This window comes from Cariama cristata, unplaced genomic scaffold, assembly GCF_000690535.1.
Source record: "Cariama cristata isolate BGI_N322 unplaced genomic scaffold, ASM69053v1 scaffold37073, whole genome shotgun sequence".
NCBI classification, from domain to species: Eukaryota; Metazoa; Chordata; class Aves; order Cariamiformes; family Cariamidae; genus Cariama; species Cariama cristata.
In genome coordinates, this window is record NW_009607312.1 from 17,677 (window position 1) to 41,183 (window position 23,507).

At 37.8% G+C, this 23,507-nt stretch overlaps 1 protein-coding gene across 1 annotated transcript in view; it reads left to right on the forward strand.

Annotated features, from left to right (window-relative positions):
• The window catches only part of CPEB4 (cytoplasmic polyadenylation element binding protein 4), a 40,457-nt gene extending 17,372 nt beyond the window's left edge, over window positions 1-23,085 (forward strand). The window contains exons 4-10 of the mRNA XM_009696674.1: window positions 12,019-12,042; window positions 14,042-14,215; window positions 16,614-16,703; window positions 17,331-17,449; window positions 18,377-18,491; window positions 18,703-18,884; window positions 22,269-23,085. Coding sequence (XP_009694976.1) covers window positions 12,019-12,042; window positions 14,042-14,215; window positions 16,614-16,703; window positions 17,331-17,449; window positions 18,377-18,491; window positions 18,703-18,884; window positions 22,269-22,496 — 932 coding nt within the window. The 3' untranslated portion in view covers window positions 22,497-23,085. The remainder of the gene's footprint in view (window positions 1-12,018; window positions 12,043-14,041; window positions 14,216-16,613; window positions 16,704-17,330; window positions 17,450-18,376; window positions 18,492-18,702; window positions 18,885-22,268) is intronic.
• Window positions 23,086-23,507: the final 422 nt, after the last annotated feature.

The following is a 23,507-nucleotide window of genomic DNA, read 5'->3' on the forward strand; positions in this document are numbered from 1 at the left end:
CACTCCGAAGTGAAGGTGAGCGCCTTTTTCATTTCAGGCAGGGGTGAAGAGAAATTTTTTAAGTAGCAGCCCAATAAAACATAGACTGAAACACTACAGGTTAAAAGCCCGCCCGCTCTGCACGGCCGCTCTCTGGTTTGGAGGTGGCCCTCAGAAAAGAGCGGGGTGTTGAAACCCCCCTGCAGTTGTTGCCTGCGTGGACTATCCCGAGTGCTGTCTCCGTGCCCCTTCGGCGGCGGGCGAGGCGCTGCCGCTGTCCGGAGCGCCGGGCCCCGAGGAGGCTGCGCGGGCGCATGAGGACTTCAGACCGCGAGGTATCTTTGCTCTCCTGGCGGGGTTGCTCCTGTTCGGGCTCAGCGATAGGCGACCGCATGCATTGCTTCGTGATTGTAGGGGAACTTTGGCTGCGTTTTCAAGCTGGTGCAAGTTGACAAGACTTCTGTTGTAGTCAGGAGGGGGGAGAGGAAAACACTGGAGAGTATTACCTTCCGTGGCAGGTTCCAGTAACTTTGTTGGGAGCGTGCTCTTCTTTGAGCTCTGATTTAAAGGTCACCGTTTGTGCTGTGCTTCCTGAAAGCACGCTGAAGCCTGCGTGCTCTTCTCAGTTTGTGTAATACCGCTATTAAACAACAATGGAGACTTTTAGTATGGCTGTATTCTTAAAGTCACAGGCAGGCCCTCTCTCCCCCTCGCCCCATGATTCAGGCTTCCAGTTCCTCACCTACAAAACCCACAGGCCCATCAGCAGTGCGAGTGCGCTGGGTCTGGATTATTTGCGTAGCAAGAGAAAGAGCATGGGTGTATACAGGATATTTTTGACAGTTAAAACTTTGAAACTAGGCTGGTTGCTAAGTTGCCACATGATTGCCTGGTTTTGTGGCACTGTATGTTGTAAGAAAATGGGGTCAATTTAAAAAGGTTTGTAATTTATAGTAGTTTGGAATTGGCAGCATTTAGGCGAATGTAAATTAAACGAGAATTTGCCCATTCTTTGGAAAGTATGTGGACTGGAACACAGGTTGCCCTGGGGCAAAGGTACAGTGTAATTTAGGTTAAGACTTTTGAGATTGTTTTGGTTTTTTTTTCTGGTTACTGCTTGACTTTGGCACTTTAATATTCTGTTATCAACTATGAAAAGAAAAGACCCATTTATACTATCTCAGAAAACTATGCATTAACTAATAAATAATTTAAACTGTTTGTAGCTATGTACACTGATGTATATGATTAAAAAACTAAAGCAGTAGTTAAGTTACTGCCGTTTGTTTTACTATTTGCTGCAAATTCTGTTACTACGATGAAAACTGCAAAAATCCCAGGACAGGGGTGTAACGTTTAAGACAGTATAATAAACATCTTTGCAATAATCTGGAATAATTTGGGAAATTATAGCACAATCCAAATTATATAATGAAATGTAGCAGTTTAGTATTTGTTTTCAATAATGGAACACATCGGTTGGAAGAGGTGAATTACTTTTGACATCAAATAAATTCCCTTGGATTTATTGATATTGTTGATTTTAAGTGTGTGGGAAGTAGTTTGTAAGTAAGGTGCTGCTCAGAGTTTGGGGAATTTTTCAAAATGTTGACATTGATGTACCTTTGGAACTCCTTTGAGAACTTGAGTTTGAGTTATGTTAAATATATAATGTTAAATATAGTACTAGAAGAAAATAATGTAAAGGAACAGGTACTGTTGGTTACCTATGCTGGTTCTACTTTTACACAAGAATTACTGAGTAGTTTAAACTTTCTGATAATACCTGTGCTTTTATAGAAATACAGGTCTTGATAGTGCAGATGTCAAACAAGTAGATGTTTGTACTTCACGACTGCAGGATTTTGAGGTGGGGTATTAATTCAGCTGAGGAAGAGCAACACCTTGATTTATGCTATCTGTCTAAAATGGAGCCATTGAGCAATAAGCTAGAGGGTATTAATGTAACCACCCTTTGAGGCCAGGAAATTCCTTCCCCTGCCACCACAGAGCAGTACAAATATCCCAGGGTTTTCTGATCCTGGTCCAGCTTTGAAATCAGTGTTAGGATTCCTGTTAACTTCATTGGAGTATGAGACCTACGGGTTTTTTTGTCCAATCTTGGAACATTTCTCATAGACCCCTTGCCATGCTGTCTCATCTCCAGAGTCTGTATGGAAAATTAAATGCCTTTCATACTCCTTAGACAAGATATTTCCTAGGAATGTATGTGCTGCAAATGGTATGGCAGTTAGAGATTTTTAAAACACCACAAAACATGGAAATACTGCTAAAACTTTTCATGTCTAAATCAGTGATTTGATCTTCAGAAGTGTTAACAGCCAACAAAATTGTGCTGAATTCCATGACAGAAGCCTTACTAATCTGATTAAAACCTTTCTAAGGTTATCTTGCTTTCTTTTTTATATTACTGTCTTTGCTAAATTAATTCCATCCCCTTTTTTAGAACTGTGTTTAATCTTCTGCCTTGTTTAATATCACTGTCCACCAAGTGGTGGTTTTTTTGTTTTGTTCTTTTTTTCTGTTCTGAATTCTTGCTTTGATAATCTCTGACCATTCTGGATCATCTTCAAAGCAGCCTTTAATTTGGAGCTCTATTCCATGAGCAGTGTCTGTTCCTTGTTTTAGAAGAAGGAAAGGTCACCTGCCTCCCCTCCCAAACTGCTGAAACTACCTATCTTTTGTCTTTTTTGCTCACTTTGTTCGCTTTTTTCCTTGATGTTGAATTGTTAGCTCTTTGAGTCTTTTGTTAGCCATGTTTTGTACACTCTCTACCATCATGTTTATCGGGCTAGAAATGGCATGAAAGGAGCCGAAAGAAAAGCCTGAAGTGCTTTTCTTAAACTTAGAGATAAAGAAGAAATGGGAGGTATAATGAGAATGGGGATGAGTTTTGAGAAAAGATAAGGAGGTGACAGATGAGGTGTAAGTGTAAAGGGGAACAAGCTGCTAGGAAAATCATACAGAAACGCTTTCTAGTAGTGGGCAGTCTTTGTATATACCCAGGAGTGACTGTGCAGCAGCCTGAAACCTGATTTTTGCATCAATTACTTAGGATATTTTGAGAAAGAATTGTGATACATCTAGAATTTGTGTGTTCAGTATCTACTTACTTTAATTCAGCATTAGGTAGAATGATGAGAACTATTGATGAAGCAAATCTGAAAATACATCTTACAGTACATTTATCCATACATGTCGTAACGTATTGTTGGTTGGAATGCGGAGGATTGGTTAGCTGTTGTGCTAGTTGTTTGGTGGTTGTTTTTGTTTTGTGTTTTGTTTTTTGATTTTGGGTTTTTGTTTGTTTGTTTTTCACTATAATATTAATAGTTGGACTTTGAGATGAGTGGAGCCGTTGCAGGCTGTCTCTAGATACACAAGTGTCAGGTGTCTTTAGAGGTGCAGGGAGTGGTATTCTTTCAGCTTTACTGAGAAATCCTATTAACAAGAATCCCAGCTCAGCTGTCAGATTGGATAGGTATGAGAAAAGGATAAATTTTGTGTATGGAATGTGAGGATACTAGTGATAAAATCAAATCTATAAAAACATTTTATAATACATTAACAAATTCCCAGTAATTTATAGTGATGTTACATACAAATCTTCATACTGTCATTAGTGTTAGTGCAGAAATGGTGAGGGAGATGGGGATAGCTTTCTGAAGGCATTCTAAAGAATGTCTTGGTTGTTGATGTGCCTTTTTAAATTGTTACAATAAATAGTGTTGATGTCTGGTCCTGTATACCATTTTGAATCTAGGCAGAGGAAATGAAGTGCTGATTCTTTTGAAATACAGTTTTCTGTTTCTCATCCCATTTGGATTGGGTGGGGGGAAGTGTATAGTATAGGTTTTTTCACATATATTACTGGAGAAATTAGTGTCTTATCTATGCTGTTTGCTGTAAAAATGAAAAATGGGAAATGTTATGCTGCAGAGACTTGAGCGTGCTTGATGTTGACTTGCTTATGTTACTATTTCCTTATTGTTTGGGAGTGAAGTAAGAAGATGCTTAAAAAAGGAACAAAGCCCTCATGTTGCATTCCAGGCTGTCTTGTGATCATTCCTTCCACAGACAAAAATAAGTTGCTTTGAACCTATTATTGTACTTAAGGAACTCTGGTTTTAAATCTTGCTGCACGTAAGTATATGCCAGTGTAAATCCAGCTCTTGCAACTTGCATGCATTTCAACCTGCATTTCAGGTTATCCATTAAGCATAGGCAGAATTTGTGGTATAGGTATGATGGTATAGGCAGATACCAGCATCTCTTGAGGTGAAATGCTACATATAAAGGATCCAGGAAAGCAGTGCATATGAACCATGACTGCGCATGGGAGGTTTGTGACCTTTTTGGATGTTTTCCGTATGTTTTCTTAAGTTCTTCAATAAATTCTATAATAGATTGAATAAATTGTTCTTGTCACTTACAAAATAAATTCTGTCTGGCGGTTTTTCGCATATGGCATCCCATTCTTTCCTTTCCTCCTGTCAGAAAGTCCATCATTAGTATGTATTTGAAGTTTACTGAACTTAGTACATTTGAAGTAGTTCTGTGGCTAAGAATCTGATTTGCTCTTTGCTGGCAAAGCTGTATAAGGTGTTTCCTTCTCCCAGTTGCAAACTCTGCCTTTAATTTTTTATTTTTAAAGTGAATATAGTAATAGTTTAAGTGTTCAAAAGATAAAGCCTGCCAATTATTCCGTATCATAAACTGGAAGATGTATTAAGGGAAAAGATTGGATGTTTTTATAACTTCTTGTCTGATCTTCAGCCACTAAGCTCAGTGCCATCAGCAGTAGGATGCCTGCTTTTCTGAAGTACATGTATAATTCCAGCTTATGTCCAGTCTCCAGCAGAGGGTTGTACTCCATGATTTGCTTTTCTTCTTTTGGTTTCTTATCTCTGACCCTGTGGGGATTCCTGGAGAAGGGGGAAGAGTTATATTCAAATATGTGTGATATTTAAGGGCTCCACTTAAATTGATTTGCAGTAACCCAGTGTAACGTAATTGGAATTATGGAAAAAATACTGATACCGTGTAGACACAGCTGTAGCTGTGTTTAGGATTTATAGCAGGTTTGTTCAGGAGAATATTTCTCTATTATTCTTTTTGATAGCAAAGAAAAGTTCAAAGTTAGCTTTGAAGCTTCTATATTTTTGAGAGGAGTGAGACTGGATTTGGTTTATCACCTTTATGAGTAGCTAAGTGGTTGCTGATTGTATGAAAGACCATCTCTTGAGCTTCAGTCCTCGTGACCCTGTTAGTCTGGCAGACTACCTGAGAGTATCAGCAGTAAAGGAATAATAATTGGTGGCGGTTTTTAAAGCTCTCACACAAACCGAACTGCAGTGTTTTCATAGTTAAGCTTTTTTGTTTGTTTGTTTTATTTTTTCCCCATTTCCCCTTCATGCTTGAATAGCTTGCTGGAAGCATGTCTAGGAATTTTTATCTCAGTTGCCCAATCTGGGAGTTAGCTTGAGCCTCTCAAAAAGGTGGATTTGAACCCATGCTGGGCTGGACTGGCCGAGTTGGAAGCACGTGTGCCTTTCTGCCATGGGTCGGCCTTTCTGCCCTGTGTCGTGCAGTGGCAGTGTCTCTAGGTACCACTACAGCTGGGTTTGTGCAGTGCATGGGAATGAGAGACATTAGTGTGTGTGTGTTTGGTTTTTTTTTCCCCCCAAAGGTTATTATTTTCTGAATATAACTTCACAATCTATCTCTTCAGTGAGGCAGTTTTGCTTTAGGCAGATTAAAGCCCTAAAAACTTCGAGCTCATTGCACAAGCCTTGGAAACAGTAGCTTTCACTGTTTCTCAGCTTCTCTCCCTCCCTCCCATATATTTGATGTATAAAGTTATCAAGAATCAAACTATTAGAAGTTATTATGCTGATAATCTGCTTTGTGCCATACAGTCAGGTTCTACCTTTTTACCATGTGGACCCAATTAATTCAACATAATCACAGGTAAAACACAGTGTCACCATCAGAAGAGGCAGTGCTAAAAGGCTTTTAGGGTTCTCTTCAGGGTTTTAGAAGAAAAGAAACCTGTTTCCTTTTGTCTGTCTGCTGTGTTTTGTGACAGTGACCTGGAATTTAAAATGAAAGATTCTAGTCAGACCTGTACTCGAATGCTGTGGAATACCAGAAACTTTGTTAGTGTTCTCAACAGAAGGAGTGGGTAAATGCTTGTCTTCAGGCATCTGTCTTTACTTGAAATGAAGCATAGTACTTGCATCTACAGTAGCACTCTTTTTTCCCCAGCATTTGTTTGGACATAAACTAGAGCTGTATTTCTCATAACATGCTTTTTTTTTTTCCTTTACATTGTGTTTCTTTAAAATTAATTAGGGGGAAAGATGCAGGTTTTGGCATCTCTGGCACTTAATTTTGCAGAATCTGTGCTTCCAAAGGTGTTAATCTTTGATTTTACTCTGCAGCCAAATGTAGTCTACTTTTCTGGTTTCATGCTGACTTTGACATTGCTAGAAGTGTGACAAATATGCATTCTAAGATGTATATATAGAGAGGTGTTTAATTTTTGTAAGATTGTCTTAGATTAAGAAAATACTATTTGAATGTTTTTCATTCTTTGAAGTTCAGTAGTGTTTGAAATCCACAAAATGGGGAATCTCTATCCTATCCCTTTCTAGTGGCTTATTTTTGAAAACAGTTTTTAAAACAGGGGTCCTATTTGACAGTATCATAAAGATGGCTGTGACTGTAAGATGCAAAGTTCTGACATGGAATAAATTCACTGTCAGTGTAGATTTATTAAAATTTTGATCAATTTATTCTATATTGACAGAATTCATCAAGTGTCACTTGCTGTGCCAATAGACCATGCGTTGACTGTTCCACAGTCAACATACCATGTGCTCAGGATAATTTGACAGAAATGAGATTATGTGCTTGATCTGGGCAAAATTTTTGCACACATGCAGATGTCTTATGTTCACAATGGTGGAACTGTAGCCTAATCCTTTTATCCTTAATATTTTAGAACTAAAATCAAGGAATGCATAAAAACCAGTACTTTTTTGCCTACCATGCAACACTTTATGAGACTATTTGCTTTCCTATTGAAAATGTCATCTAAGACTTAAGTTGTAAGGCTCTTTGAAATAGGAAGAAATACCTTTGTGTATAACACATATAGGTAGATATGATTTTTATGTTCTAATTTGAGAAAGATACATACATCTCTGAAAATACCTGCTTTGGTCTCTGAATTGCTCCTTCATATACGGAAGTAATTTAATCAAAGGTATGTTAAATATAGATGTTCTTTATAATTTTCATTTTTCTGCTTTTGATTTGGCTAAGGATACGATTAGAATCTTCACTAGTGAAGTAGGGCTTGAGATGACCTTGCAGAACTTCTTGTGAAATGTACTGGTTACCTGTGGTAGAAACATGTGGTCCATGCATTACCTATGAAATGCATTGTGAAACATGAAGTGATGATAAAATCTAACTCTTGATTTATGATCAACCCTACCTGCCCTCAGGGAGTAGTAGGGAAAAAAAGATAATAAAATACTATAGTTGATATTTTAATGGCCTTGTGCACAGCATTGTCAATCGTACTACAATTACAAAATATAGTTTAGTGTAGAATAATTTAGGAATAAGACCATGCTGTTGGAACGGCGAAACCAGATTGCACTTTGATTATTATTTCTATAATTTAAAAATAAAACTCATGAAAGCGTAAATATTTTCTATAATAGGTTCAAGGATACCTAGCTCACATTTAGAATAATCCTGTGAAACTTTCATACTTGTTTCTCTAAAAGTTAAGTCCAAAGTGAAACAGAAAACAGACCAGCACCAAATTACCTCCCTATCTTTTGTTCAGGGGAAGAAAATGACCAGCAGAGTAAACAGTTTCAGTGAAAGCTTGAAACTCTGCGTTTGTGTATTGATCATATTTGCCTTCCAACATAAGAAACTGGCCACCTATGGCCATCTACAGTTGAAAGGTTTTAAAATAATACAAAACGGTTTCAATATAGTCTTAGAAAACCTTATTATCCCCATTTTTAAAAAAAATCTGGACTCTCAACACTTCTCTCCATTTATATAATATGTAACAAATAGCTGATGATGGTATAGGGGCTTTGTTTTCCCTTTTACTCTTTACTCCTTTCATTTGCAGGAGTTGTAGCCTGTTTCCCCTGTAGCAATTCCCTCGCTTGTATTGCAAGTTCTTGTTTGTCAGTTTTTGTCCCTAAAAATCAGCAGGTAAAATCATTACTTTGTTCATGAAAGCTTATGAAATTGAGATCACTTCAGCAGAATCTTGTTCAGCTTGAATATTTTTCCTAGAGCCTGTATGATTGGTGTAGAGTATGAAAGAGTATGTGCAAACTGACGTAAGTTTCCTAGCTTTCCTGGAGCTGGATGGTGGGAAGCTGTCTCGGTGGTAGAGCTAATGCCTGGTGGAAGGGTGTGCTTGGGTCTTACTCGTTCTCACAGTCAGGTTATGTAAAAAGTCAACATGAATATTTATCCCTTTTAAATTTCAAAAATATTTCTCTGGTAACTTTAGTGATTGATGTGCATAGAAACTTGAAATTACTTGGAAGTCGCTAATGAAGCTGGTCTGATTTGATCTTTGAGAGGAAAGAAACGAGAGCGTATCAATGACTAATGTAAAAGATTGCACCGTGTTCCTATATCAGCCTCTGTGCCAAGGTAGAGAACAGAATCCCTGCCTTGAGGAGCTCTTGGACTAAAGATAAGAATTAGGTACTGAACTGGACAGGTGTTACGTGAACCTAGACTTTGCATGCCTTAAAACAACTATAGCAAGGTAGTGAGAATGAAAGTACAACAGTAATTTAACTTCGAGCATTCAGTTGCTCTGTCCATTCCAGGGTTTTATGATGTTTATATTAATATTAACTATGGATGCTTGTATAATTCTCTTAGTTGTAACGTGGCCTTAGAAAGCTGGGGTGATGTTCACAGGAGATAGTCTTCTTGCTTGGTCATCCCTTTGCTTTAAACAGTCTGCTCTTGAGCTGACCTTTTTAAGTCAATCTTCCACAGTTAATGGCACCAAATACACCTGAAATAGCTACCATCCTGCAGATTGGAAGGCAGCAAGAACGATTAAAGAGCACCAGGTGCTCAGCCTGGGCACACTTTGTGCAGGACAACCTTGTAAGTTTGGGGTTTTATTAATCTAGGACTCCTGCATTCATTTTTCATGCTTCTCCAGCAGAGTATCTGTGTCGTTGGGAACTGTGTACTTCATACAGAATTGCATGTGTGATTATACACAACATATCTTTTTGGTGCTTCCTATAGAGAGGAGAAAGCTCAACACATTTAATTGGACATACGTTAGACACAAAAGATGTGATTTAAAAAAAAAAGGGAGTGGGCCAGGAGCCCATTAAGTGTCTCAAATGAAGAGAAGACACAAAAATTTGAGTGGGTTGCTTCTTCATTAAGTTCCTTAAAATGAAAGACAGTAAAAGCAGCAGATTTTTGCAAAATATCATTGGCTTTCTGTATGGCTTTCTTTCTTACATAGAAAGGAGTGTTGCAGGGAGGGCTGAGGTGACAGAACAGTTGAAGCAGCTGCTTAATAGCATTTTAAATTTCAGACTGATTTTATTGGAAAAATACCTCTGCATAGGTTATTAATAGGCAGTTGAACTGGTTGCATAAACACTTTGTATTTTTTAGATTTTGTAACATAAATCTTGCTCAATTATTTTGTGAGATTAGTAAATCTGTCCTAGACTCTTTATGCAATTATCTGAAATGTTGAAGAAATGGGGAAAGGAAAAATAGATTTGAGGAATCCAAACCAATGTTGTAGTTGTCTCGTTTCTCGGTAGGGGATAGGCAAGCATCCTGATCTTCAGAATTAAATCTTTTTCTCTGGTTGGTAACGGTTACCTTAAGGCTTCATTTATTTTGCACCTTAGCTAGGATACTCCTGTAGCAAAGATTTCTTTTAATATAAAATTATGAAAGGCAGAGACAGAATTGGTAGATCACAGTTAGCTGTCTTTCTGGACTGCCAAAAGAGCAGTCTTTAGTTTCAATGTTGTGTCTTACATTGTGTGAAATGGCTGGGAGGTGATGAGCTCTGAATTCAATGAGCAGAGAGAAAGTTTGTGTCTGTGCTGCACTGGGGTAGTTTATAAACTGTGGCTCCTGAGAAATGTTTTGAAATGTCAGATGTTGGCATTTTGTGGGTTAGATGAAGCAAATGCAGAAAATAAGACACAAATGAAGACATAAAAAAAAAATTTTAGTATTTGGTTCTCAAAACCTCTTCAGTAGTATTTGGCACTGGAAATACTTCTTAGCTGGTGGCTGAGCTTTTTTTGTTGTTTTCCGTACTGATAAAGGAGAAAAATCCTGTTGCCTCGAGTGACACAGGTGGCAAAGCAGCGAGGAGTCTGCTGACCTAAATTGTGGTCATAGATCCGCAGTGGGAATCGTATCTGTGCTGTGTGCTTTGTTGCCAAGAATGGGTGTACCAAGTGAAGGAGTTTGTGTGGTTTTGTTAGTAATTTAGAAACCACAAGCAAGATTTGTATGGCTTTATAGGCAGGGGTGGTTTTGAAAGTGCTTGATGTTTTCTAAAATGTGCAAAGGCTTCTGAGCTTTGTCAGAAATGCAGTAAGATTGCTGATTGCTTTCCAGGAAAGACAAGTTCCTTAAAACTTTATACTTTGAGGACCATATGAGCATCTTGGATTTCTAAATTAAAAATTACCATGGAAAAATTATACTTGTAAAGGCCCTCAGCCTTTAAGATTCTCCCATAAAGCCAGTGCCTGTGTGAACACGTGAGAATATGCTCCAATCTGAAGACTGGGGCTTCTTTATTTTGTATTCTTGGTGTTAATTGTGAGTATCTATATCAGCAAAAGATCAGAGAAGTAAAATGATCTTACAGATGTTAAATAATCATGAAGTAAATTGGATTGATACGATTTTTATTTTGAAAGAGGAAACGACTCCTGTTTTGTTGTGGTTTACAAATATTTAAATGCTTAAACTAATTGTCAGCTTCAATTTGGAATGAGGAAGCAAAATAAAATGCGTGATGTTCTCACAGTTTCTCATAGTGCTTGCCAGGAGAATCCAGGTTTTGAAAACAGTTGGCCTTCTTTCAGATACAGATTTTAATGAGATTAAAAGAGAAAGAATGTGCAAGTTTGATTAGAAGGTTTGGCTGTATTCTGACAATGGGTCCTGGAAACAAGTGCAGAAAAAATGTTGTATTTTTATGGTAGAATTGATTTGTTTCAGAAAATGAAAAGTAGGAAGCAGTGAGTAATTGTCAAACAATTACAGCAAAGTGTACTAAGTATGCGAGAATCCATATTGTTGAACACAGACTGTAGGAGGTCTGAAAAGCAATTTTAGCGACCCAGACTTTTTCTCCTTGACTTTAAGTTTTTCAGCTAGTTATTTGTCAGTAATAATTTAACCAAGGATTTTGTGGGTTGTGTAAAGCTTTTATAGCAACCTAATTTCAAAACAGAAATTAACACAATAGTCCTCCACTTTCCTTGTGGTAGAGCTTTTCCTACAGTTCAGATGAAGATCAGTGTTAGAGTATGCTTGAACTTGGCAGGGTAGAGAGCATGGTGTGTTGCAGAATGTGTCAGGAGACCTGGTGCGTGAGAAAAGATCCATTTACTTATAGGCATACACCCAGCAGAGGATTAAGGAATAGAGTCAAAAATACATGTGCAAATCAAGAATTACAATTGTTTTCAAAAAGTCTCTTTGAGTATACATATATACTTTGTCAGTCTCATATCAACATGTTTTATCAAAGAGTAACAGAGATGGTCCAAGGAAGGCATGGTATTGTGGGCGGTGGGGGAGGTCAGCTTATGAACATAATTTTAAATGACCTGGAGTATCAAAAGGCTTGAGAATCACTGAGTTAGTATAAAGGCGATAAAACAAGGTCTTTTGGTCCTTATAACAATGATTGAAAGGCTGTTTTCTTTCTCATTTAACATGCAGCAAGGACATATGGGAGAAGGCGAGGTAACAATATTCCTATTTAATTTTCTAATGTTGACAATGTCTCATGGGAGAAATAACATTAAGTTGTTACTAGAGGGCAAACTCCAAAATTTAAGATTGTAAAGGATCAGTTTCACATAAGTTTACAGAGTCTGCATGCCATAAATAAACATTTTAACTGAAGTAGGTAGTACTCCACAGTAGTGCTGTTGAGGCTGAAATGTTCACAGTCCGTACAGTGAACATCACCTATATGATCTGTTACGCTGGAGGGCTACATTGCTGTGTTTGTGTGTATGTTATGAATGCCAATGCTGGAGAAGTTTATTTTGGTTCTTTTGCGTGCTGATGGTTTTCTTGACGCAGCATAGACTATAGTAAATCTATGTCCTGGCCTGCTAGGTTAAAGAACCAGATCCTGCAAGCATGCATGTTGAATTATCTAACAGCAGTGGTGATGCTGATGAACCTGAAAAGGTTGTTTAGGTATGGAGAATTGCTCCCTTCCAACAATACCTGCAGGATTGGGGTCTTAAGAGATGAAACAAATGACATGTGCATCAGTTCATTAGGGGAAAACAAATAACATTTAGTCTATATTACAATATTTTTATCATCATAGAAACCAGGTTTGCCTAGCTACAGAAGGAGGCCTGATTATAATTGACTTTTATTTTAATTAAAGGTGTACAAAGATTCTTGAAATTTCAAATAAAGCAAGCTGACCAAGCCTTCCATTTTTTAGTTGTATAAATACTATGGACTGTGGATTTTATTGTATTTTTTTCTTTCAACTTGTTAGCTGTTTGATTTTTGCATGGAAAATATCTAGATATTGGAACTGGTCAGATTTTCTGTTTTCAAGATGTTTTCTTTTTAAAAATCAGTTTATTTCAATGGAAGGAAGCAAGAGCAGGATAAATTAACCTTACCAATACATTACTGCGGTAGATTGTAATGAATTCTGTAAAAGCAGACATAGGCAAAAGGAAACGTATCCTAAAACTAGTAGCACATTTCATTTATTCGCTTATTTTACCTATATATATTTATTTATTCCTAAAATGTTCCTCAAATGGGTAGAAATCTATTCAGTTTGTTGTCTAGATACTAAATACCATAACTAAAAGGTTAATTCATGGAAGAGATCGGCTTCTGTGCTCTATTTATGATATTTTACAGCTGCATTTCTAAATCAAAGAATCTTCTTTAAAAGTAATAAATATTATTAAGGAAATCTGTGATAAGGATTATCATAGAACAATATTGGGCTGTGAGAGGAAGCATGCTTACAACATTTTCTCTTGGAGTGAGTCCATTAACGAAATTCTGTTGTAACATCTCAGTAAAGTTGCTTCTAACAATGGCACAGTATTGCTTAGTTTTCAGTCTGTTGCAGTAAATTACAGTGGGTCTCCCTATTTTTCTTAGGATATTTTTGTTATTTACAAGTGGGTGGTTATGATATGTTTTGATATCAGGTAATTTAAATGTGTAATGTATTTAGCTGGCAGAATTCTTGTTCTCCCATCTGCACCGTGAAATTGTATCTACTCATTGTAAGAAGCTGTTCACTGGAAAATGATACATATGGCTTAGGTTTTAGTGATGTCTGTTATTGGGAAAGTCCCAGAAAAAAGTTTGGCTTATATTCTCTTCTGTTTTTACACCTTCCTAAAAGAAACCTAATTGGGAACACAGATTATTACAGAAAATGGTCAACTTGAGCATCCATTAGAAGTACTGTTGTGTTTCAAATTTTCATTAGTTGTAGTGCAGTTATGAAGAAAGTAGCAACCTTTTCTCTGAAATAATGCATTTGAGTTACTGAATAATACTGAAAACTATAAGGGTCATATGAAATTGAAAACATAACTGCTCATTAAAAGGGAAGATTGCAAACAGTTCTGCTAATGTAGCAACCAGTGCATTTTTTAAAAATTATTTAAACAGTGTGTGCTTTGTTCTGTTAGTATGGAGTTTTTTTCCTTTTTTTTTTTTTTTTTAACCCCTTCTTCAGGTCAGTCTTCACTGTTTCCAATGGAAGACGGGTTCTTGGATGATGGACGTGGGGATCAGACTCTTCACAGTGGCTTAGGCTCACCTCACTGCTTCTCCCATCAGAATGGAGAAAGAGTGGAACGGTATTCCCGTAAAGTCTTTGTCGGCGGACTGCCACCAGATATTGATGAAGGTACACCCAGAAAATCTTACCCAGAAAAGCTCCTTCTGGCTTAATGTCAAAACTGTGGTGTGAAACCTTTTGTCTGTTAGCTAATGAATGATTGTTTTCCAGACTCTATGGGAAGGTTTTGATATGCAAATGGGTCTTTGCATATTACCACTTTCAGTCCATAGCAAATGTGAGATAATTCAAACTAGTTTAGGCTATAGCATTGTTCTGCCATTGAAGAACAAAGTAATGTTACCACACATTTCACTGACTTCTGCACTATAAAGATTTTAAAAAAGGGATAGTGGTGCAAAAATAAGCAAGTAAATAACACCTGTTGAAACTCATAAATATGTTGCAATAACTTTATAGGTGCCCGAAGCCAGTACTAGGAAAAATATTGCTAGTAGTTTTATAAAGTTTGTATAGCATAGTAAGTCTTAGCTCTTTATTTGGATACTTATGTGTAGTTTTCAGAGGTTTTTTTCAGCAGTGATTATGTTCTGTGGTGGCTTCTAGTGTCTGTGTGGTGAAGATTCAGACAGGAATGAATCTATGCAGTGGCAGCTGCATACAGCGAGGAACCCGGAATTTGTGGTGGGTCCATCATATAGACAATGGTGACAGAATATTGCAGTTGTTGTTTTAAAAGAAAAATAAACAAATCATGCAGCAATGTTGTGAAGCTTCATTTCAGGAGAGTTCTGTATTCTGTATGTATGAACGTGCTGGGATAGTGGTTGAAAGAACTACAGCAACTGTAAATCTGAAAAGTTGCCTTTTCTTAATCACAGAATTGTTTTAATACCCACTTTTTGTGTCGGGGGAGTGATTGTAATGCATTGCAGTGTGTACTACTGTGACGTAATGACCTGACTTTCATGTCAAATATAAGAGCTACTTTATTATTAAAAGGTCAAATATAACAGTGTTTACAAGAGGAAAAATGATCTTATAGTCTCTCTTTGTTGTTGTTGAGGTTTTGTTTGTTTAACTTTGTCACCTTTGTGGTTTTAAAAGCAGATGAGCACATGAATAGTTTGGTCTCTGTGAACTGTAGTTACTGAAGAACAGGACCTTTCCTAAACCTGTGCTAGGAGGGTAGCTTGAATTTTTCAGAATTGCTTCTGTCAGCGCTCTTCCTGTTAAATGCACAAGTGTGAATTAGAATAAGGAGTATACGATTTAAAAATCTATATCACAGCTGAATTTTTGAGGTTTTTCTGATCCTGTTTCTAGAAAACATTTAATGTATGTGCTTTAACATTGGATTTATGACAAGTGCTGTTCTGAACAGAGATCTATTTTAAGAGTAGATATGTAGTAAGTATTGTTCTCCTTGGTTTGTCATCAGCATGTAACCTTGACCATTGCTGTATACATTCCTGATGATCTGTAGTGCACAGAGAAGCTGTCAATACAGTAGATTGTCGGTTGCTATTTCATTAGCAATGTCATCAAAGAGTGTGAACAAACTGAAAAAGTCATAATTAGTAATACCTTTTCAGATTTCCAACCAAATTGGAGGATGGAGAAGGTCCTCTAAATTGTGTATTAGGAACCCCCCAAGAGCATAGTAATATAGAAAGCCCTGTAGTACCATAAACAGAATGCAGCTGAGCAGTGTGCCAATTTAGATGATGCTCCAGCAATGTGAAGTTTGTTGGTTTTGTTTCAATTTTTTAATGAAAAATTCTTGTCCAGAGAACTTTAACTAGCAATGGTTCAAGTGTGTGGGAATGGTCACTCAATTTCAAGAACAGAATTGCAACTAGAAGACGTCTATGGGACTAGCATATGCATATTTATACCAGTAATTTGACGTCAAAGGCAGAATTGAAATGGATGCAGGAATTGCTTCTTGTTATAGTTATATGTTCTTGCCATCTCTCCTATAAAGTTACATAACTGTGTCCTGCAAGTTTACTCTGAGGTCAAGCTCAGATAGTGTTTGCACATGTGGCACTGGCATGTGATATGAACAGGCATGGCTGGGTCTTGTGATAGTCCATTTTTTCCAGTCTGTCTGCAATTACAGGGCATGTTGGCAGAGTTGGTTGTTTACTAGCAACTCAGCAAATTGTATCTAAAGTCTTTGTGGGAGAATGGTTGAAGCCGGGTTATGATAGCTGTATAGATGCAGTGACTCCATTTCTGTGAATTAGTGGGTTATGGCATTTTATTTATAATCAGTAGAAACAAAAGCTTGATCTTTCACCTGTCTTGTTTTCTAATGTGTGTTCTGACTTGTCATAAACATTCCCCATCAGCTAGTAAGCATTGCTATGAGCTGCTGAATCTTTAGGGTCACCGAATGTTTATTTATAGGATGAAGCTACCTGAAATCAATGTTCTTCAAATGTCTTCCATTCAATTTATTTTAATTTCAGTTCGTGCCTTTTCCTTCCTGTCTTTACAGATGAGATCACTGCTAGTTTTCGTCGCTTTGGACCTTTGATTGTAGACTGGCCACACAAGGCAGAGAGCAAATCTTACTTTCCTCCTAAAGGTAAATATCTGATAACCAATAACATGAGCATTTTAGAATCATTTTTCTTGATAAGACTCTATTTCAGACAAGGTTTTTGTGACAATGACCCAAAGTTTAGGGGAAAAAAAGTTGAATCTTTGGGATTGTTACAAACTGGTGGAATTTAGAATGTGGCTTTGCAATTATTCTGCACTGAAAGAATTCTTCCTTAACTTCCTGTTTTTACTTTATTCCATTTTCCTTTTTCTCCCCCTGTTGTTTGTTTTTGTAATAATAGTCAAGACTAGTCCTCTTTAAAAGGACTAAATGCCCTCCACAGAAGCTGGGAAGAATTTGAACCTTACATTAACAAACATCCTGGCAGGTTTGACTCTACAGCTGTGGCTTTTGTTCAGTTCATACTGCCGGCTTATCCTTTTCAAAGGAAACAGGGAGAGAGGGTGCTGATTAGCCAGCTCCCTGCTTTCCTTCACATCTCTGCAGAGGACTTGCAGAAGGCTGGGTTGGAAATGTGTGAGAGCATCTTAAAGTTTACCCTTACTGTATGATGCATGATGACATGGTGACAAGCATAATTCTGGGTTAAATTATTGTCCTATAGGCAAATAGACAAAAAAAGTTATGTGTATGTTTTCCATTTTGTAGGCTATGCATTTTTGCTGTTCCAAGATGAGAGCTCTGTACAGGCACTGATTGATGCATGTATTGAAGAAGATGGAAAGCTCTATCTTTGTGTTTCCAGCCCCACTATCAAAGACAAACCGGTAGGTAGAATTGTCAGGGCCTGCACAATTACTGTATGATAACCAGAAGTTGTTGTCTTCAGATGCCTTTTTTCCTTTTTTCTGTCTTCACAGAGTGCTAATGTTTAAATTTCTTTAAGGTGTCAAATTAAGTTCTCAAAGAGAAGACGAACTTACTTATTTTTAAGCTAGACCTTATGAAGTTTTTTTACTGTAATTACAATTCATATTTTTGTTAGAAAAAGGTTTGCTACATTTCACCATTGCTGATGTAATGAATGTATCTCCAGACAGGTATTTTATGCTTATTATTGATTAAAATGTAGAATTTGTATTGTCTGAGTATTGCATGTAACATGTTTTGGCAGAGGCAAATTAAATCCAAAAAAATATAACATGGCGTTGAATTGTAAGTTACTAGTACAAATAGTTTTTAGGGGCTGATACGAGTCTGTTAATAGTTGGAGAGACTTCTGCTATATTCCTGTACTTCATATTCGACCAACTGTAGGCAAATATAAAGCACCTAGTTTTGCATAGTAAATAAACACACAACTTTGTGCCCTGGAGCCTGTTGGGTTGAGATAATGCTAGTCTAGTGCTTACACTTGGCTAGAACAACACAAATAGCGTAGATACATATGCACCGATGCGGTTCGTACAGCGCAGTTCAGTCATGATTAAGTAAATGTGTTGTAAGTAGAGGGTGAGTTTTTTCCCAGAAATGTGGGTAACAAGGAAGTGGTGAAATGTAGTATGATCAAGTGGTCTGTCCTAACAGAGCTTATTACCGTTTCATTTTGAGAAATGATTGCTGAACAAGTAGAAAACGAGTTTAGAAAGTACCAGCCATTTAAGAGGTTTTCTTTGTAGGATACTGTTTTAATCTATATTACTGAGATACTTTGAATTGTGAATGGTTAAAAAAAAAAGGCTTTTTGTCCATAGGTTCAGATCCGGCCTTGGAACCTTAGTGATAGTGATTTTGTTATGGATGGTTCACAGCCTCTTGACCCACGAAAAACCATTTTTGTTGGTGGTGTTCCTCGGCCTTTACGAGCAGGTACACTGCGTGTTCCGCAGCACTGGGCATGTTGAATATGCAGTCTGATTTGGGGAGCAACGGGGGAAGCAAGTTATTTCAGCGAGGGAAGTATTAAGTGTTCTTGACACTTATGGTGGGGGGACACGAACACAAATGGACTGTTTAATCTGATGCTTTTAGGAAAAATTACTAAGTCTACACCACTGTTTCGTTTTCCTTTCTGATTTAGTGGAACTTGCAATGATAATGGACCGGCTATATGGAGGGGTGTGCTATGCTGGAATTGACACAGACCCTGAGCTGAAGTACCCAAAAGGAGCTGGGCGGGTTGCATTTTCTAATCAACAGAGTTACATAGCTGCTATCAGTGCTCGCTTTGTTCAGCTGCAGCATGGAGAGATAGATAAACGGGTAAGGTCTTCAAGTGTATTCTATTTTTGTTCAGTACTTTCTCTAGAAATGCTTTTCCATGTAAATGTGTGTCATTGCAAAGACTGTAAATGTTATATCAGATTAATTACATATTTAGGGCAAGATTGTGCCACTTGGATACAACACAGAATAAAAATGAAGGAATGGTGCAGAACTGTTGCTTCTGGAACGTGGGAGGCAACTGTGAAGCAGACTTTGTCAAATTGCTTAGCATAATGGGAAGCATGTCAGCTGCCTTGCCCTTTTATAAGAATATTGCACTCGTCATATACACCCACTGCAAGTATTTGCACTTGCAGTGTTTGTATAATGTCAAGGAGTAAGGTATCTGCTAAGGATGGGGCAGTTCTTACTCCTGTTCTGCATCTTTTCAGAGAGTGGGCAGAATCTGGCTATAGTGTTACACATTGTGTGCTGGGTGTTCCTAAAGAGCATCATAGTAATGCATTGTGAATTTATTAGTGTGCATTACAGCCTCACAGTCATCCTCCACAGCATATGGTAAAGGCTGTGTCCAGTTATTTTATTCCTTTATTATTATAAATTAAAGGAATATGCCAAATGGATCTGCAGTTTGCTTGCCTTTGCCCTGTTCATCTATATAAAATGTGACTTTGTCAATTACAGTGATCTTCAGGCCACAATTTTGAGAAACTTGGATCTGCCGTTCTATCTAATTCATGCTTTATCTCTGGATTTTTCTTACATGACTGTCATTGATCTTAATTTTGTAATTACTAAAGAGGAAAACCCCCAAACTTGACTGATTAGCTGATTAACATTTCACTTCTGCTTTGGCTATAAAGCTTGGGTAGAAGAATTGTAACAACAATTTGACTGTGGGCCTGCGAATTGGAATGTCTTTGTTCTAATCTTGGCTCTGAAATAAGTTCTGTATGGCTTTGAACAAATAATTTGGGCTGCCCTTGTGCAACTTCTGCTTGCATAAGCGACACTTGGGTGAATAGATCCATTGAAGCTGGTGGGACTACAAATTTAAGTAAGTACTTGTGAACTCGAGCAAAGATTTTGTAATCTATTTCCCCTTCTTTCTTCCCATTCCTCCTCATTTCCCCATTTTGTGTGTAGTTCAGAAGAAACATGGGGAGATAAGTGCTCAGAGGATTCATTATGGGGGGGTTGGGTGCCTGAGGGAGATAAAAGTACGACAGTGACAATACTACTTTTTATTTATAAGGTACTATTTATTAATAATTTTTCTAATAAAGTTTTTCTGTAAAAATAAAAATAAAATTAGTAACAAGAAGGGATTTCCTGTAAAATTAGGCAAGGAGGTGCTGCTAAAGGGTGTGCCCTTCAAAGAGATAATGCAAATTAAATGCTCAGTGGCCTGCAGCACCCACCACTGCAGAGCTTCTGATGAGTGCCACTACCCTAAACGTGCCTGATGAAGTTTCTGTAATGTAAGCTTTTTCTCTGCAGCTGGGAAATCTCACTATACCTAGCACGAGTAACAGTTGCAGGCCATAGTTGGCACATGCACTGTAGCACACACTGAATAAATGCGCTGAGGACTCTGACTAATATCTGTGGGTGGCAAACTTGCACAAAACCCAGTGCTGTAGTAAAAGGCTAATGCAAGCAGAGGTATAATTACCTGTGCTCTAGTTTGGCCTCTGAATATGTTTGAGTAAACATAATAGAGCAGCAGAATTGCCACATTAAGGAGGCCTGCATAGCCTATTTGTAGGTTCTCCTCCTGGCACTTGCAGAAGACAGCACTCATCAATGAATATCCAGCCTCAAACTACATAGCAAACTAGGTGATGACGGTAGAACGTGGTGTTAGGAATATTTGTCTGCTTCTGCTCTTTTATAAATTCGTTCTTCTGAGTTGGCATGGAGGGGTGTTTGAGACATGCAACTCTAGCAGTGGAAGAGGAATAAAACTGAGGTAAAAAAAAAAACCCGCTGCTTTACTGTCTCCAAGTAGTTTATATGTACTGTAAGCACAAATGACATAAAACTACTGCAGTGCCCTGTCTGGACCATGATACAATTGGGTAAGTTTAAAAACACAGGAACTTGTGAATGTCTGTACTTGAATGAGCTGGCATACGTCTGAGGCCTGTGAGATACAGAAAGGACCATCCCTAAGCCAGACGCAGAGATAACAGGTTAACAGTAGAGACACCAGTCACAATCTGGATATTTGGAAATGTTTGTGAAAACATCTAATTAAATGAACTTCAGAGAAGGCTCACAAACACCTCTAGAACAGCAGCTTGTACCTATACTTTTTAACATGAAATTTTGTGTTGTGCTTCTGATATGTCACATGGACCTTTCACAGTTCTGTGGAGCAAAGAAATGGACGTGATTACTGGCTTTGAGGTGAATTTGAGCCTTCAGGGGATGGCAGTGCTACAGTTGTGATTCAAACACGTAGGCATGTCTAAACGAGCTGAGCTTGGATACTGCGAGCAGCAAGGTTTGCTTTGCTGTCACAGAGAAAGCGCTCTGGAGTGCTGTGAGCAGGGTTTTGTAGCCCACAGTACAGCAGGCTTGGCTTTGGTATGCAAATGCCTAGATTAAAAGCTAGTAGCCTGCAGATGTTGCAGTGTAGATGGATCCTTGGAGCACCAGCTGGTAAGTTCCTGTGAGTCATTATCAGTTAAGAACTTGAAGAAAGTTTTCTTCTCCTTTCTTGCCTGCTGTACTGAATTGCTGCTCATCATCTGGCCCTTAATGCCAACAGCGTAGGTGGCCATCAGTCCCATTTTAAGCTTCTCATTTGATCTCAACGAGATTAGGTGGGTTTTCTTTTGCTGAGAGGACTAAGCCACAGAAAGAGAAAACAGAAATGTGCTGTTTATTGAAGATAATAAATGAAATTTTTTTAAAGTTGGAAATTCAGACATTGAAATTTGCAGACTGTGTGCATATTTAAACTGCAGTTACACTGTTGTGTAAACAGTTTACATTCCTACCTGAAAGGGTAGGAGCTTAGTTGTGCATCACTATACTTAAAAATAAACCCCCAGAATTCTCCAGGATTTTGATGTGAATCTGTGCATGAGTTCTGCAGCGATGGGTTGATTGGTCCTTTCTGTAAATCAGTGACAGAATGCGTGATACTGATGGTCAGCATTGGTTTCTGGGTTTTTTTAAGGCTCAAGGAGGACAGTGGGAGAAGGATTGTTCTCAAGTTAAATGCCCATAGTTGTAGGTTTTTAATGGCTATGATCAAGTGTAATGGGGGAAAATCCTTGAGTGCAGGGTTCCCTACTACAGAACTGTCGTCGCAGTCCTGCTAGAACACAGATAGTAAATAGTGTGGAATTGTCATTATCTACATTGTTATTAAGAACTATAAACTTTCTTCTCATTTTCTGAATGCAGGTGGAAGTTAAGCCATATGTCTTGGATGATCAGCTTTGTGATGAATGTCAGGGGGCCCGTTGCGGTGGAAAATTTGCTCCATTTTTCTGTGCTAATGTTACCTGTCTGCAGTATTACTGTGAATATTGCTGGGCTGCTATCCATTCACGCGCTGGCAGGGAATTCCACAAGCCCCTGGTGAAGGAGGGAGGAGATCGCCCAAGACATATTTCATTCCGCTGGAACTAAATGATCACTGCAGTGCTCATATGCAGGCCTCAAATTAAGTGCACTCTTCTGTTATCCTGATTGTCCCTACCCCACCCTACCCTTTCTCCTATTCAAGATAGCATGTCCTTTTGTAGTAGTCTGTAATTTACAATAGTATAATGAAAGAATGACCTATAATATGGGTATTTTCTAGAACCTTGTCATTGAAAACTGTATTGGGAACTCCTTTTCGTATTGATAACATGTTGCAAGTGAGTTGCATTCTCTTGTCTTTACTACCGAGAGAACACTTAATTTCATGCAACATTTTCTTAGAGGAGAGAAAAATATTAAGAAAAGAGAATTGAAACAATAGAGTATTTTGGTTTTTTAATTAAATTATTGTTAATAAAGAACGTAAGAATACTTTTATTAAAATAACCGTGTAACAATAACACTATCAGTCTGTTCTGACACTTTTCCCCCAGGGAAGCCTGTTTTTGCCTCTGTTTTTGTTTCGACTTCGGATTTTTCCAGCAACAGATGAAGTTAGCGTTTAGCTACCAACAGGAAAGAGCATGTTTAAAGCAACAAAAATGCATGAGCAAAGTTGAAGCAGCATTATAATAATGATCTTTTTAAAAAATCTGTTAAGGGTTTTGAGGCTGAAATTTTAACTATGTGTCTGACCGTGCCTCTGACTACCACCCACGTCCAAATTACTAATGAGATAGGCAGAGCTTACTATATTTTCATCAAAATGATTACATTTTAAGAATTCCTGAATGTAAAAGTTGAGTAAAGTTACTACTGAGGGGGGAGTGCACTTTTTTTTTTCTTTAAGAGATCTCAATTGTCTGGTTACAACCCTAGAAATCCTACCAAAGCTAGAGTAATTGACAACTAGTTAACTGGCATTTCCTCTCCTGAAGGATAAATATATAGATTTTATTTTTGATGGCTATATATAACTCTATATCCTAATACACTAACATTCATCAGGGGCCAGCTTTTGTTCTCCATTTTGACATGAAAAAGTAGAAAACCTAA